This window comes from Ovis canadensis, chromosome 20 (genome assembly GCF_042477335.2).
Source record: "Ovis canadensis isolate MfBH-ARS-UI-01 breed Bighorn chromosome 20, ARS-UI_OviCan_v2, whole genome shotgun sequence".
Taxonomy (NCBI): Eukaryota; Metazoa; Chordata; class Mammalia; order Artiodactyla; family Bovidae; genus Ovis; species Ovis canadensis.
In genome coordinates this window covers 27,683,061-27,697,446 of record NC_091264.1, presented here as the reverse complement: position 1 = coordinate 27,697,446, position 14,386 = coordinate 27,683,061, and the positions used below count along the sequence as shown (strand labels likewise).

Genomic DNA, 14,386 nt, shown 5'->3' with positions numbered 1-14,386 from the left:
ATCATCTCAGATGGTGTAATGTTCACAATGATTCATAAAACTTGACTGGCTATAAAATGTACTCTGAGTACATTAAATGTGAGATGTGAAAAAAATGAGTCAGAATCTATAAAGTATTAACTATTCCCATTTTGCAAATGAGAAAATAGAAATCTGGAGAAATACCTTGTCCAAGTCCCACAGCTCTAATATAAGCATAGCTATGTGCCTGAGATTTTGAGATCCTGTTTTTAACCTTGATGCAAATCACTATGGAAGAGCAGATAAGGTCAGTGGTATTCCTGACCTCCAGTAGTTTGCCTTTTAATCGTTAGGACAATTTAAAATATATAAAAAGATTTTTTTTATGGTGGTGGAATAAATAAAACCAGGAAAAACAACCACTGATGAGGGTACTACATGTCGTAGGTATGAGGTGTAATCATGACATCAGTTCAGTTCAGTTGTTCAGTCGTGTCCAACTCTTTGCGACCCCATGAACCACAGCACACCAGGCCTCTCTGTCTATCACCAACTCCCAGAGTCCAGTCAAACCCATGTCCATTGAGTTGGTGATGCCATCCAACCATCTCATCCTCTGTTGTCCCCTTCTCCTCCTGCCCTCAATCTTTCCAGCATCAGGGTCTTTTCAAATGAGTCAGCTCTTCGCATGAGGTGGCCAGAGTATTGGAGTTTCAGCTTTAACATCAGTCCTTCCAGTGAATACCCAGGATTGATCTCCTTTAGGATGGACTGGTTTGATCTCCTTACAGTCCAAGGGACTCTCAAGAGTCTTCTCCAACACCACCATTCAAAAGCATCAAGACATAATTAAATCAATTTTATGTGGCTTATGAAAATTAGTATCATCACTTTTCATATTATATCGTTATCTGTACATCAACAAGATTCTAATGAAAATATGCCTAGAATTCCTTCCTCCCTCAATAAGGCAACCTTATAAAGAATGAAAAAGGCCTGGGGATTATATCAAATGGGCCCACCAGGAAAATGCCCTTCATCTGAATTTTAAACATTATTATTTATAATAATAGCTCCTTGGGTGCACAGTTCTTGACTATACATAGAGTTTAGACATTTTATACATAAAATAGATAAGAGTAGATATGCCTATAGTGCAATACCAGGATGAAAACATGAAACGCAAAATTCATAAAATTTTATCAACAAGAAATAGAAGCATATGCATCCACTTTTCCTGCTCAACTGGCAGTTACAAACTCAACAGCAACTGCTTTTAATGAGAATAAAGAAAATGAAGGGAAAAAAAGAATTTTTAAAACCACAGAAATGGCTTATGAGCGGGAAGAAATTATAAGACCTAATACTAATAGTACGTCACTAATTTTAAAAGATAACGTTCAAAATATTCCTACATCAAAGAATGTCAGAAGCTCAATAATAACAAAATAACAATAGTAATAAAGTACATCCATGGCTAGAGCAACTGAACAAAGCTTTTTTCCTCTATTTTATACAATTTCCATATGATTGTATGTGTGAATGTGAAGGGTGGGTCACCAGTCTGCTTAACATTTCTACTCTTGGGTAGAATTAAATCACTTGAATGTCATTACCAATGATTAAGGAAAACAACAAAAAATGGAATAAACTGAGAAATAACATCATCCCTCATCCTCACTGAATAAAGTTTTTTAAATTACTAGGATGAAAAGAAGTAAAACCAAAACTAAATGATTTGAAAATTATATAGTTTTAAACAAGTCTTTTGAATCATGATGTTGAAATTAGTATACCTTAAAACTCTGAGGTCTTGGTAACAATAAAAAGCATTGTTATTTTCTTCCAAGTTTACTTTTTATAGTGAAAAGTTTTAAATATATAGAAAAGTACATAGAACATTATAAAATTTATATATATTCTCTTTCAGCATGCTTATTTTTATTTTATTTTTATATGATTTTTAAAGAATATATATTATTTTATTATGTTGAGGTACATTCCTACTATACCCAATTTACTGAGAATTTTTGTAGTATTTCATCAAATGCTTTTTCTGCATCTATTGATAATCACATGTTATCTTTCATTCTGCTAACATGAGGTATCACAATTATTGACTGGCATATGTTGAACCATCTGTGCATTCCAGAAATAAACACCCCTTGGTCATAGTGTGTGATTCTTTGAATGTGCTATGGAATTTGGCTTGCTACTGTTTCGTTGAGAATTTTTATATCTATATTCATCAGGGATATTGACCTGTAATTTTATTTTTTTGAGGTGTCCTTATCTGGCTTTGGTATTATTAGGGTAATGCTGGTTGAGCAGCCTCTCTTGCTCACTCTAGGGTAAGTGAGTTGTTCTGCGCATAGGTCCTTGTGATGTGCAATAGAAACAGACCCTCTCCAGTCAGTCTCCCCTTCAGAAGAGATCACATCCCCAACCCACAGCTTCTTTGCAGCCTCATGATTGACCTTGAAGCAGATGTATTCAGCTACGTTGTGCCTGAATTCCTGACATGCAAAAACTGTGATATAATAAACGCTTATTCTTTTAAGTCACTCAGTTCTGGTATAATCTGTTATAAGCAATGAACAATTAATATATTTGTCTTGCTCAACATATAAATGAGGTCATAGTTATGATAATGCCACATATTTAAATGTGGGTTAAAATAATAAACATAGTTTATGATTCATTACAAATATATAATAGGAAAAGACATCTTTTAAATAACTTTTGTGCAGTACACATTTTTCCCAATATACACATATGATTTTAAACATGCTAATTTTTAAACTGTATTGATTTTTAACTGGAGGATAGTTGCTTTACAATATTGTGCTGTTTCTGCCATACATCAACATGTATCAGCCCTAGGCAAACATATGTCTCCTCCTCCTCCTCCCTCCCATCTCCCACCCCATCCTACCCTTCTATGTTGTCACAGCACTGGGTTTGAGCTCCAGGTGTCTGTCATACAGCAAACTCCCGCCAACTATCTATTTTACATATGGTAATGTATATGTTTCAATGCTACTCTGTCAGTTCAGCCCACCCTCTCCTCCCCCCACAGTAAACACGCTAATTTTTAAAGCTACACTTTAAAAAGTATACTTACTAGATCATAGTTATAGAGAGGCTGACATACTTTTTCTAGAGTGTACAAATATCTGACATTATCTTTTGATTCATTAGCTGTATCTGTGATCCTTGCATCCAAATCACGCCAGTTCTAAGAAAAGAAAGTTTGAGTCCTGTGAAACATCCAAATATACCAGTAAGGTCTATCATGTGCTAAGATTTAACCAAGAAATTCAAGCTGTCTTCCCTGGCCATACATATACTAAGATAGTAGATATTTAAATGTGATTAACATACCTTTTTCTCATATTATTTAAGACTTATAGTGGAGAAGGCAATGGCACCCCACTCCAGTGGTCTTGCCTGGAAAATCCCATGGACGGAGGAGCCTGATAGGCTGCAGTCCATGGGGTCGCCAAGAGTCGGACACGACTGAGCGACTTCACTTTCACTTTTCACTTTCATGCACTGGAGAAGGAGATGGCAACCCACTCCAGTGTTCTCGCCTGGAGAATCCCAGGGACGGGGGAGCCTGGTGGGCTGCTGTCTATGGGGTCACACAGAGTTGGACACGACTGAAGTGACTTAGCAGCAACCGCAGCATAGTTACTATAAATATCTTAAGTGACTTAAGTCTCATTACTTTTGTAATTAATATTCTGTCTGTAGGCTTCAACCAGATGTGCTTCTACCTGGAGTACTTTTCTAGGTTAGTTATTTGTGACATTACATTATGCTGAGTCTTCAAGAATGGGTCAAGTTATTAGAAGAACACATTATTCCAAGAAAATATCCCTATCAGCAAAGTGACCTTCTCATACTCAGTAATAATGTACAGAGATGCTCAGGAACCATGGAGACTTACCTCATGCAATATACATAACCACTGATAAACAGCCACAGCAGTAAAGAACTATCAGAATTAGGACAAATAATACTACCTACAAACTAATATCTGAAATTTTTTTCAATGATAGAAAGATATAAACCAACATTTCTCAGGAGAACAAATGCAAGGAGCCAGTAAACTTTAAAAGATACTCAACTTCACTATTAACAAGCAAAAGCCAAGATATGACTAGCCATTTTCTACATGTCAGACTGGCACAAAAAATTTTAAACTGATAATAAATACTAACAAAGTTGTAGAGTATATACCCCAGGAAAATACTTGATTGTAGGCACGTAGAAGATTTAACTGTATTAATGTTTGTGAACATATAAAAAAGGAACAAATTTCCTCAAAAAATTAAACACAGAGCTAGTGTTTGACCCAGAAATCCCACTCTTAGGCATATACAAGAAAATGTCCACACAAGAATCCGTATAAAAATGTTCACAGCGGCATTATTCATAATAGCCAAAAAGAAGAAACAATGCAAATATTTATAAACTGATAAACAAATTGTGGTGTTTATCTATAATGGAATATTATTCAACTGTGAAAAAGAATAAGTACTGATACATGCTAAAACATGGATAAACCTTGAAAACATTAAGCCAAGTGAAAGAAACCAGTAACGAAAGACCACATACTATATGATTCCATTTATATGAAATGTCCAATCTACAAATCTACAGAGATAAAAAATGGACTGGTGGTTACTTAGGACTGGTGTGAGGGGAAAGAGACAGGTAGAGATGGAAAGTGACAGCTAAAAGGTACAGTGGTTTCTTTTTGAAGTAATGAAAATATTCTAAAATTGATGATTACACAATTCTATGATTACAGTAAAAGCCACTGAATTTTGCTCCTTAGATGAAAGAGATGAACAGCATGTGAATTTTACCTTGAGATTGTTGAAAAAAAAAGAAACTATTTCACTGTCTAAAAATAGGAAAATGATTAGCTAGAACCTGGTGCATTAATTTTCTGGAAAACTACACAGCTTGATCTGACAGGCATAAATCTCTAAGATGTGCTACTAGGAGAAGAGGGAGATAAAGAAAAACAGAATATGACACTGCGCAATTTTTAAAAATTAGAGACACAAAACAAACGTGTGTGTGTGTTTATATATGTATTAGGAAGAAACAGAAAAGAACCTGGAAAGAATCAAGCCAAACCATTAAACCTCCAGGAAAGGAGGTAGACTAGTGGGGTGAGATGTACGGTACAGGACATTTTTGCTTTTGACTTTCTTGTAGTTATCTATTTCAATGAGCTGGTAACAATTTACAGTTTCAAAAACAGTTTAAAAATAAATGGCAATCACCCTATACTAGTATTATCAAAATTGGTATGTGAAATATTGAGAAATAAATCTTCACTTTTATACTTCCTTTTCCTCTTCTGGAAGTAATTATGGTATATGAGAAAGCCTTACTCAAAGTTTTAGCATTTCTAAATACACAATGCCAAGTATATGATGCAAAGAAGCAATTCAAGAAGGGTAATTTTCCAGTTGTTTATTTTGAAGTATACCTAACTTTAAAACACAAGGCCTTTTACCTTTAAGAGTTTGGAGTGTGCAACATTAAGCACATTTATAACAGCCTTACAACTTGGCCCTTTAATCTGTTCAATGATATAATTGAATTTGGCTGACATGCGTTTCCAGTGTTCCAATTCAGTGAGTGGACCCGAGTCATCAGCTTCTTTTCTCATCTGCTCACTCTCAATAAGTACCTGTAATCAAAAAAGTTCACAGCTTAGAAATGTTACTTTCTTCTTTTAAAATCTCATTATTTGCACTTTTTTAAAGAAAGTTAAAAGTATAAATGACAGTCAACACTGAATAATATTAAGAACTCTTAGTAAACCAAGACTAGAAGAGAATATTTTTACCATGATAATGAGTATCTACCAAAAATCAACAGCAAACATCATACTTAAAAATGAAATTTTAGAAAATACCACTTTGAAACCAAGGACAAGACAATTTCATCACTATCACCACCCACTTCTATTCAACCTGGACATGGAGATCACAGAACAATATAAGGAAAGTAAACAAAAGGTACAAGAACTGTGAAAAAAAAAAAACAAAAATGGCATAATCACAGATGGAATGGTTGGCCACATTTTAAAAATTCAAGAATATATAAAGACAGACTTTTATAACTAATAAAAGCAAACAATTCAGTAAGGTTTTGGCTGTATGTATTTAAATATTAGTATCATTTCTTTACAAGCCATCTAACAATCTAAAAATGTAATTTCTAAAATGACAGCATATGCTACAATAAATAGCAACAACGTTAAGATATCTAGAGTTTAACAAAAGATGTACGAGATCTTTTTGGAGAAAATTAGAAAATTTACTTTCACCACACAAAATAAATAAATAAATGGAGAAATATACCATGTTCATGGATTGGGAAATTCAGTAATATAAAAATGGCAATTTTCTCTAAATTAATGTATACATTCAATGAAATTTCCAGTCAAAATCTCGACAAGGCTTTTTTTCATGATACCTAACAAACTAGTATTAAAATTAATTTGGGAGAACATTTAACCAGAAATAATGTAATTCTGAACAAAAACACTTGAAAGGGAATTAGCATACTAAATGTTGATTTAGTAAAAAGCAATAGAAATCAATGCAGTATGGTATGAATGCAAAAAACAAACAAGTAGACCAATGGGATAGATAAAAGAGTCTAGAAACTTGATACATAACACAAATTTGTCAGCAAAGAATGGACTACCAAATACAGCTCTGGGACAACTGGCTCACTATACGGAAAGACAAAATTAGATTCCTACTTCGCTTTATACGTGCATGCTTCCTTCATGTCCAACTCTCTGCAACCCTATGGACTGTAGCCCACCAGGCCCCTGGATTCTCCAGGCAGAAACATGGAATAGGATGCCATGCCCTCCTCCAGGGGATCTTCTTCAGGGATCGTTTCCACATCTCCTGCAGCTCCTACACCACAGGCAGATTCTTCACTGCTGAGCCACTGGGGAAGCCTTTACATTATACACAGATACAAATAATTCCAGATACACTAAAGCTTAAATGGTTAAAAAAAATGGCAAAACCTTTAAAGAAGATATAGAGGATGGGGGCAAAACTATAAAGAAAGACATGGAATGGAGTATCATAACTGTCAAGAAAATTGTAACCACTGGAAGAAAAAGAAGTTAAAATTAGGAAGAGAAATGCATGGAGATTGCACGGTGCAGATAATGCTCTATTTCTTAACTTGCAAAAGGTACACAGGTGTTCATTTTACAATAATTTATTTACCTTATTAATTTTTAGTATTATTCATTTGTTACTCATTTTTGTATATTTCAGCATTTAAAATAAATAATTTAGGAGAATATCTTCACAACACGAGAGTACGAAAAGTGTTTCCTAAATACAAAAAGCACAAAGCTTCTAGTCACTGGAGGTAGCTAAATTGAGGCTAGATTGACATTTGTATCTCACATACATCCATTAAAATGTAAAACTTCCACATGACTAAAGACACCAATACCAACTGAAAATTCAGGACACAATAGGGAGCAATAAAAGATGAACAGCCTGAAAACATTATTCAAACTGAGTCTCAACAATTCAGTAAGATGTCATCAAGCAATCTGAAAGAAAACTAGGTAAAGGATAAGAACAGCCAATTCAACAAGGAGAGATCTAAATATCCATTAAGCATGCACAACCTCAGGACTTCCCTGGTGGTCCAGCGGTTAAAACTCCACTCTTTCTAGAGAATAGACTTATGGACTTGGGGAGAAGGGAGGAGACCGTGAGATGTATGGAAAGAGTAACATGGAAACTCACATTACCATATGTAAAATAGCTAACCAATGGGAATTTGCTGTATGGCTCAGGAAACTCAAACAGGGGCTCTGTATCAATCTAGAGGGGTGAGATGGGGAGGGAGATGGGAGGGAGGTTCAAAAGGGAGGGGATATATGTATACCTATGGCTGATTCATGTTGAGGTTTGACAGAAAACAATAAAATTCTGTAAAGCAATTATCCTTCGATAAAAAATAAATAAATTAAAAAAAAAAAACCTCCACTCTTTGAGTGCAGGGGCCGAGGACTATGATCCCACATGTCACACCCAAATTTAAAAAAAAGAAAAAAAAGCACAGCCTCAACAATGTTTGGGGTAATGTAAAATATATCAAAATACAATTTCACACCCAACATACTGACAACCATTAAAAATCTGACATTCCTAGTGTAATGGAAGATTTGAAGACATGGAAACTCTCATTTACTTAAGTAAAAAATTATAAATTAATATAACCATTGTTTGGAAGGCTTTGCAGTTAGTAATAAAAGACTGCTATAGTACTTCTCTCAGCCATCCCCTAGGAAACTCTTGAACAAGTGCAAACAAGACCTGAACAAAGATATTCAATGAAGATGTATCAACATTATTATTGTTTGTAATAGGACAAAAACGTAGAAACAACTTTGTTAGAAAATGGATGACATCATTCAGTTCAGTTCAGTTCAGTTCAGTCACTCAGTCGTGTTCAACTCTTTGCCACCCCGTGGACTGCACGTGCCAGGCCTCCCTGTCCATCACCAACTTCCAGAGTTTACCCAAACTCATGTCCATTGAGTCGGTGATGCCATCCAACTATCTCATCCTCTGTCGTCCCCTTCTCCTCCCGCCTTCAATCTTTCCCAGCATCAGAGTCTTTTCCAATGAGTCAGTTCTTTGCATCAGGTGGCCAAAATTTCAGCTACAACATCAGTCCTTTCAATGAATATTCAGGACTAATCTCCTTTAGGATGGACTGGTTGGATCTCCATGCAGCCCAAGGGACTCTTAAGAGTCTTCTCCAACACCACAGTTCAAAAGCATCGGTTCTTCAGCACTCAGCTTTCTTTATAATCCAATTCTCACACCCATACATGACTAATGGAAAAACCATAGCTTTGACTATCCTGACCTTTGTCAAGCAAAGTAATGTCTCTGCTTTTTAATATGCTGTCTAGGTTAGTCAGAGCTTTTCTTCCAAGGAGCAAGCATCTTTTAATTGCATAACTGCAGTCACAATCAGCAGTGATTTTGGAGACCAAAAGAATAAAGTCTGCCACTGTTTCCATTGTTTCCCCATCTATTTGCCATGAAGTGATGGGACCGGATGCCATGATCTTCGTTTTCTGAATGTTGAGCTTTAAGCCACCTTTTTCACTCTCCTCTTTCACTTTCATCAGGAAGCTTTTTAGTTCTTCTTTGCTTTCTGCTATAAGGATGGTGTCTTCTGCATATCTGAGGTTATTGATATTTCCCCAGAAATCTTGATTCCAGCTTGTGCTTCATCCAGCCCAGCGTTTCTCATGATGTACTCTGCATATAAGTTAAATTAGCAGGGTGACAATATACAGCCTTGATGTACTCCTTTCCCAATTTGGAACCAGTTTGCTGTTCCATGTCCAGTTCTAACTGTTGCTTCCTGACCTGCATGCAGATTTCTCAAGAGGCAGGTCAGTGGTCTGGTATTCCCATCTCTCTCAGAATTTTCCACAGTTTATTGTGATCCACACAGTCAAAGGCTTTGGCATAATCAATAAAGCAGAAGTAGATGTTTTTCTGGAACTCTCTTGCTTTTTCAATGATCCAACAGATCACTGAAGATATTAAGATATCTTACAATATCAGAAACAGAATATATTAAGAAGAGGTGGGAAGAACACACAGAACTAAACAAAAATAGGTCTTCATAACCCAGATAACCATGATGGTGTGATCACTCACCTAGAGCCAGATATTCTGGAATGCGAAGTCAAGTAGGCCCTATGAAGCACCACTACGAACAAAGCTAGTGGAGGTGATGGAATTCCAGCTAAGCTATTTCAAATCCTAAAAGATGATGCTGTTAAAGTGCTGCACTCAATATGCCAGCAAATTTGGAAAACTCAGCAGTGGCCATGGGACTGGAAAAGGCCAGTTTTCATTCTAATCTTAAAGAAAGCCAATGCCAAAGAATGTTTAAACTGCCACACAATTGCATTCATCTCACATGCTAGCAAAGTAATGCCCAAAATTCTCCAAGCTAGGCTTCAACAGTATGTGAACTGTGAACTTCCAGATGTTCAAGCTGAATTTAGAAAAGGCAGAGCAACAAGAGATTAAATTGCCAACATCCATTGGATCATCGAAAAAGCAAGAGAGTTCCAGAAAATCATCTACATCTGCTTCCGTTCGGTCCTTACCATTTTCGTCCTTTATCCTGCCCATCCTTGCATGAGATGTTCCTTTGATATTTCCTATTTTCCTGAAGAGATCTCTAGTCTTTCCCATTCTATTGCTTTCCTCTACTTCTTTGCATTATTCATTTAAGAAGGCCTTCTTATCTCTCCTTGCTATTCTCTGGAACTCTGCATTCAGTTGGGTATATCTTTGCCTTTCTCCTTTGTCTTTAGCGTCTCTTCTTTCCTGATATCTGTAAAGCTCCTCAGACAATTCCTTTGCCTTCTTGCATTTCTTTTCCTTTGAGATGGTTTGGTCACTACCTCCAAAATCATCTCAAAAACACTGTACAACATTATGAACCTCCATCCATAGTTCTTCAGGAACTCTGTCTACCAGGTCTAATTCCTTGAATCTATTCATCACTTCCACTGTATAATCATAAGGGATTTAGAACATATCTGAATGACCTACATGTTTTCCCTATTTTCTTCAATTTAAGCCTGAATTTTGCAATAAGGAGGTCATGATTTGAGCTACAGTCAGCTCCTGATCTTACTTTTGCTGACTGTATAGAACTTCTCCATCTTTGGCTACAAAGGGCAATCAATCTGATCTTGGTATTGACCATCTGGTGATGTCTATATGTAGAATCATCTCTTGTGTTGTTGGAAGAGGGCATTTGCAATGACCAGTGCATTCTCTTGGCAAAAATGTTAGCTTTTGCCCTGCTTCATTTTGTACTCCAAGGCCAAACTTGCCTGTTATTCTGGTATCTCTTGACTTCCTACATTTGCATTCCAATCCCCTATGATGAAAAGGACATCTCTTTTTATCCTATTTTTATATTTTTGGTGTTAGCTCTAGGTTTTGTAGGTCTTCCTAGAACTGTTCATCTTTTTTGACATCAGTGGTTGGGGCATAAACTTGGATTACTGTGATGTTGAATGGTTTGCCTTGGAAATGAACTAAGATCATTCTGTCATTTTCGAGACTGTACTCAGGTACTGTATTCTATAATTGACTATGAAGGCTACTCTATTTCTTCTAAGGGATTCTTGCCCACAGTAATAGATATAATGGTCATCTGAATTAAATTCTCCCATTCCTATCCATCATAGTTCACTGATTCCTAAGATGTTGATATTGAGCCTTACTATCTCCGGCTTGACCACATCCAGTTTACCTTGATTCATGGACCTAACATTCCAGCTTCCTATGCAATACTGTTCTTTACCGCATCTAACTTTACTTTCACCACCAGACACGTCCCCAACCAAGCATCATTTCAGCTTTGGCCCAGCTACTTCATTCTTACTGGAGCTATTAGTAATTGCCCTCCACTCTTCACCATGGTAGCATATTGAACACCTTCCAACCTGGGGGACTCATCTTGCAGCATCATATCTTTTTGCCTTTTCATACTGTCCCTGGGGGTCTCCAGGCAAGAATGCTATTGAAGTGCTGTACTCAGCATGTCAGCAAATTTGGAAAACTCAATAGTAGCCACAGGACTGGAAAAGGTCAGTTTTCATTCCAATCCCAAAGAAGAGCAAGTTCTTTATATATTATGGATACTAACTCTTTGTTACACATGCTGATAATATTTTTCTCCCAGAAAGTCAATTATCTTTTAATGTTGCTTACAGTGATTTCTGCCATATGGATATTACTTTAATTTTTTTAGGTAGTCAAATGTGTCAGGTTTTTCTTTCATGGCTTCTGGGTTTTCCATCTGTCTTAATTAGATACTAATATAGCCCTACATAATGTTCTGATTTACCTATAGTTTTTGTTCTACTTTTCACATTACTCTCTCAAGGCTGGATTTGTTCACAGCGTGTTTTTGAGATTCATTCATCTTGTTGCATGTATCTCTTCTTTTAGTTTTAGCGATGATCCATCCTAAATCAATTTTTGTGTATGACAAGAGGTCGGGTTTATCTTAGATGTAATTTTTTAATATTTACTTATTTAATGGCTGCGCTGGGTCTTTTTTGCTGCACGTGGGCTTTCTCTAGTTGTGGTGAGCGGGGGCTACTCCTCCTTGCAGTGTACAGCTTTCCCATTGTGGTGGCTTCTCTTGTTTCGAAGCACAGGCTCTAGAACGCAGACTCTGGCTTCCGTTGTTCGACATCATGTCTAATCTTCCTGGACCAGGGATCGGACACATGTCCCCTGTACTGGCAGGCAGATCCTTATCCACTGTGCCACCAAGGACGTCCTAGATATAATTTTTAATGATTTCTTGCACTGATTCTGCTTAACTGGAGACCATTTGCTGCAGTTGGCCAACTTGATTTTCTTATTTCAAGTTGCCTAATATCCTCACGTTAAGCTATTATCTTTTGCTCGCTCATTTTTATAAAAGAAGATATATTTTGATTGATCATGAAAACTGGAGGAGATCTCCTCAGCTCTATGCAGGACAGAGCTTGATCTCTACAATGGCTTACAACTCCCCTACTTCCTCAGTGGCATTAAAGGTAACTGGAAGTAGACAAATACTCATTTTTATTACCTAGTGACTGCTACTGCTGCTGCTAAGTCACTTCAGTCATATCCAACTCTGTGCGACCCCATAGATAGCAGCCCACCAGGCTCCCCCGTCCCTGGGATTCTCCAGGCAAGAACACTGGAGTGGGTTGCCATTTCCTTCTCCAATGCATGAAAGGGAAAAGTGAAAGTGAAGTCACTCAGTCATGTCTGACTCTTGGCAACCCCATGGACTGCAGCCTACCAGGCTCCTCCGTCCATGGGATTTTCCAGGCAAAAGTACTAGAGTTGGGTGCCATTGCCTTCTCCATACCTAGTGACACCTGGAAGCAAATTCTAGGGTCAGCATCCAGGCCTTGATGGAGTTTCCAAAACTCCTCCAGAGTCTCCACTCTAGCTACACTTCCCTCCTTCTAGCAGCTCTGAGAGGTAAAATCAGAGATGCTTTTCTCTAACTCTCGCTTGCTCAAGACTTTTCTCCCCTAGTCCTCACTCAATTAAAGATTTTCTTCTCCAGTTCCACTCTCCTGTGCTCATGAACTGGAGATCTGTGAGCTGGTTTCTAGAGTCTATTTAGAGCAATTATATAGTATCTGGTTTGGGGCAGCCTTTGTAGTATAAGTTGGCACCTCACAGAATGTGACACCATTTCTATCACTGCTTTTCTTACTGACAGAGAAGATGTATTTGGCCACAGAGCTGCAGACTTGCAAGTGTAGCACTAATATGAACGAGCCTAGTTTGAACCTCTCTGTCAACACAGACAATTTCACTGATGAACCAAAAAGCATTTATTAATTATCTAGCATTGTGGCTATGGGCTCTTCATTGTGTACTTTTCCTCTCTCTCTAATGAAAAGCATAAACAATATATAAAATACTGCAGATAAATGCTAGCTATTCCTGATTCTTTATTCATCCTCAAGCCATACTGTTATGGTTTCCTCCTTAAAGAGAGAAATATCTTAAAGGTGATTTTAAATGGTCCAAGGAGAACAATGATTTTGTTCTGGAATCAAGAACAGGCTGAATTTCATAGCAGAATCTGGAAGGCTCCTCTTCCCTTTACGTTCAGGAACAAAATGCAATGATTAGGACACAGATGAGAACCACAGTCCATATCTGATGAAGTCATTCGAGCCAGCTCACCTGTTCGATCTGTTTGTACCATATCATCAGCACGTCCTCTAGCTGACGAACAGTTTCTGAATTGCTCGCTGCCACTGTCACTTCTTCAAAGGTGTGCAGTTTGGAAAAATCAACATTGTCTATTTTTTTTAACTTAACTGTTCCCTCAATACTTATTCTAGCACCTAAAAGGGAAAAAATAATATTGAGAAGAGATGGTAATGTCAGTGTGTTAAACATCAATGTGTGATTTCAAGCTGTAATTACTAAAATGTTAGAGATTTAATATTTTATAGAAGTATAATTCTAATTGATCATTAGACTGTGTTATGATTATTTAAATTATTTATTTTTATCAATATGAGATGATTTATAGTTTAAAGAGAGTTAATAATAAAGTATATATTTTTAAATATGGTAAAAATTTTCACAAATAATATAGGAAGAGACTTCTTCCTCAACAGAAAATATAAAAGAAAATGTATCTTATGCCTTCAAAAATTCCTGGAAAGAGAAGCTGTAATGATTAAATGTCTTACCTCTAGGTCCCATAATTACTTTGATTAACATCATCTTTTAAGATGGAAATTTTTTCTCTAAAG

The 14,386-nt window shown here is 36.7% G+C and overlaps 1 protein-coding gene across 1 annotated transcript in view; it reads right to left on the bottom strand.

Moving 5' to 3' along the window:
- Positions 1-14,386, bottom strand: part of DNAH8 (dynein axonemal heavy chain 8) — a 335,116-nt gene that overhangs the window by 294,096 nt on the left and 26,634 nt on the right. Inside the window, exons 7-9 of the mRNA XM_069564262.1 lie at positions 13,806-13,969; positions 5,501-5,677; positions 3,086-3,199 (exon numbers count right to left, since the gene is read on the bottom strand). Of these exons, the coding sequence (XP_069420363.1) occupies positions 3,086-3,199; positions 5,501-5,677; positions 13,806-13,969 (455 nt within the window). The remainder of the gene's footprint in view (positions 1-3,085; positions 3,200-5,500; positions 5,678-13,805; positions 13,970-14,386) is intronic.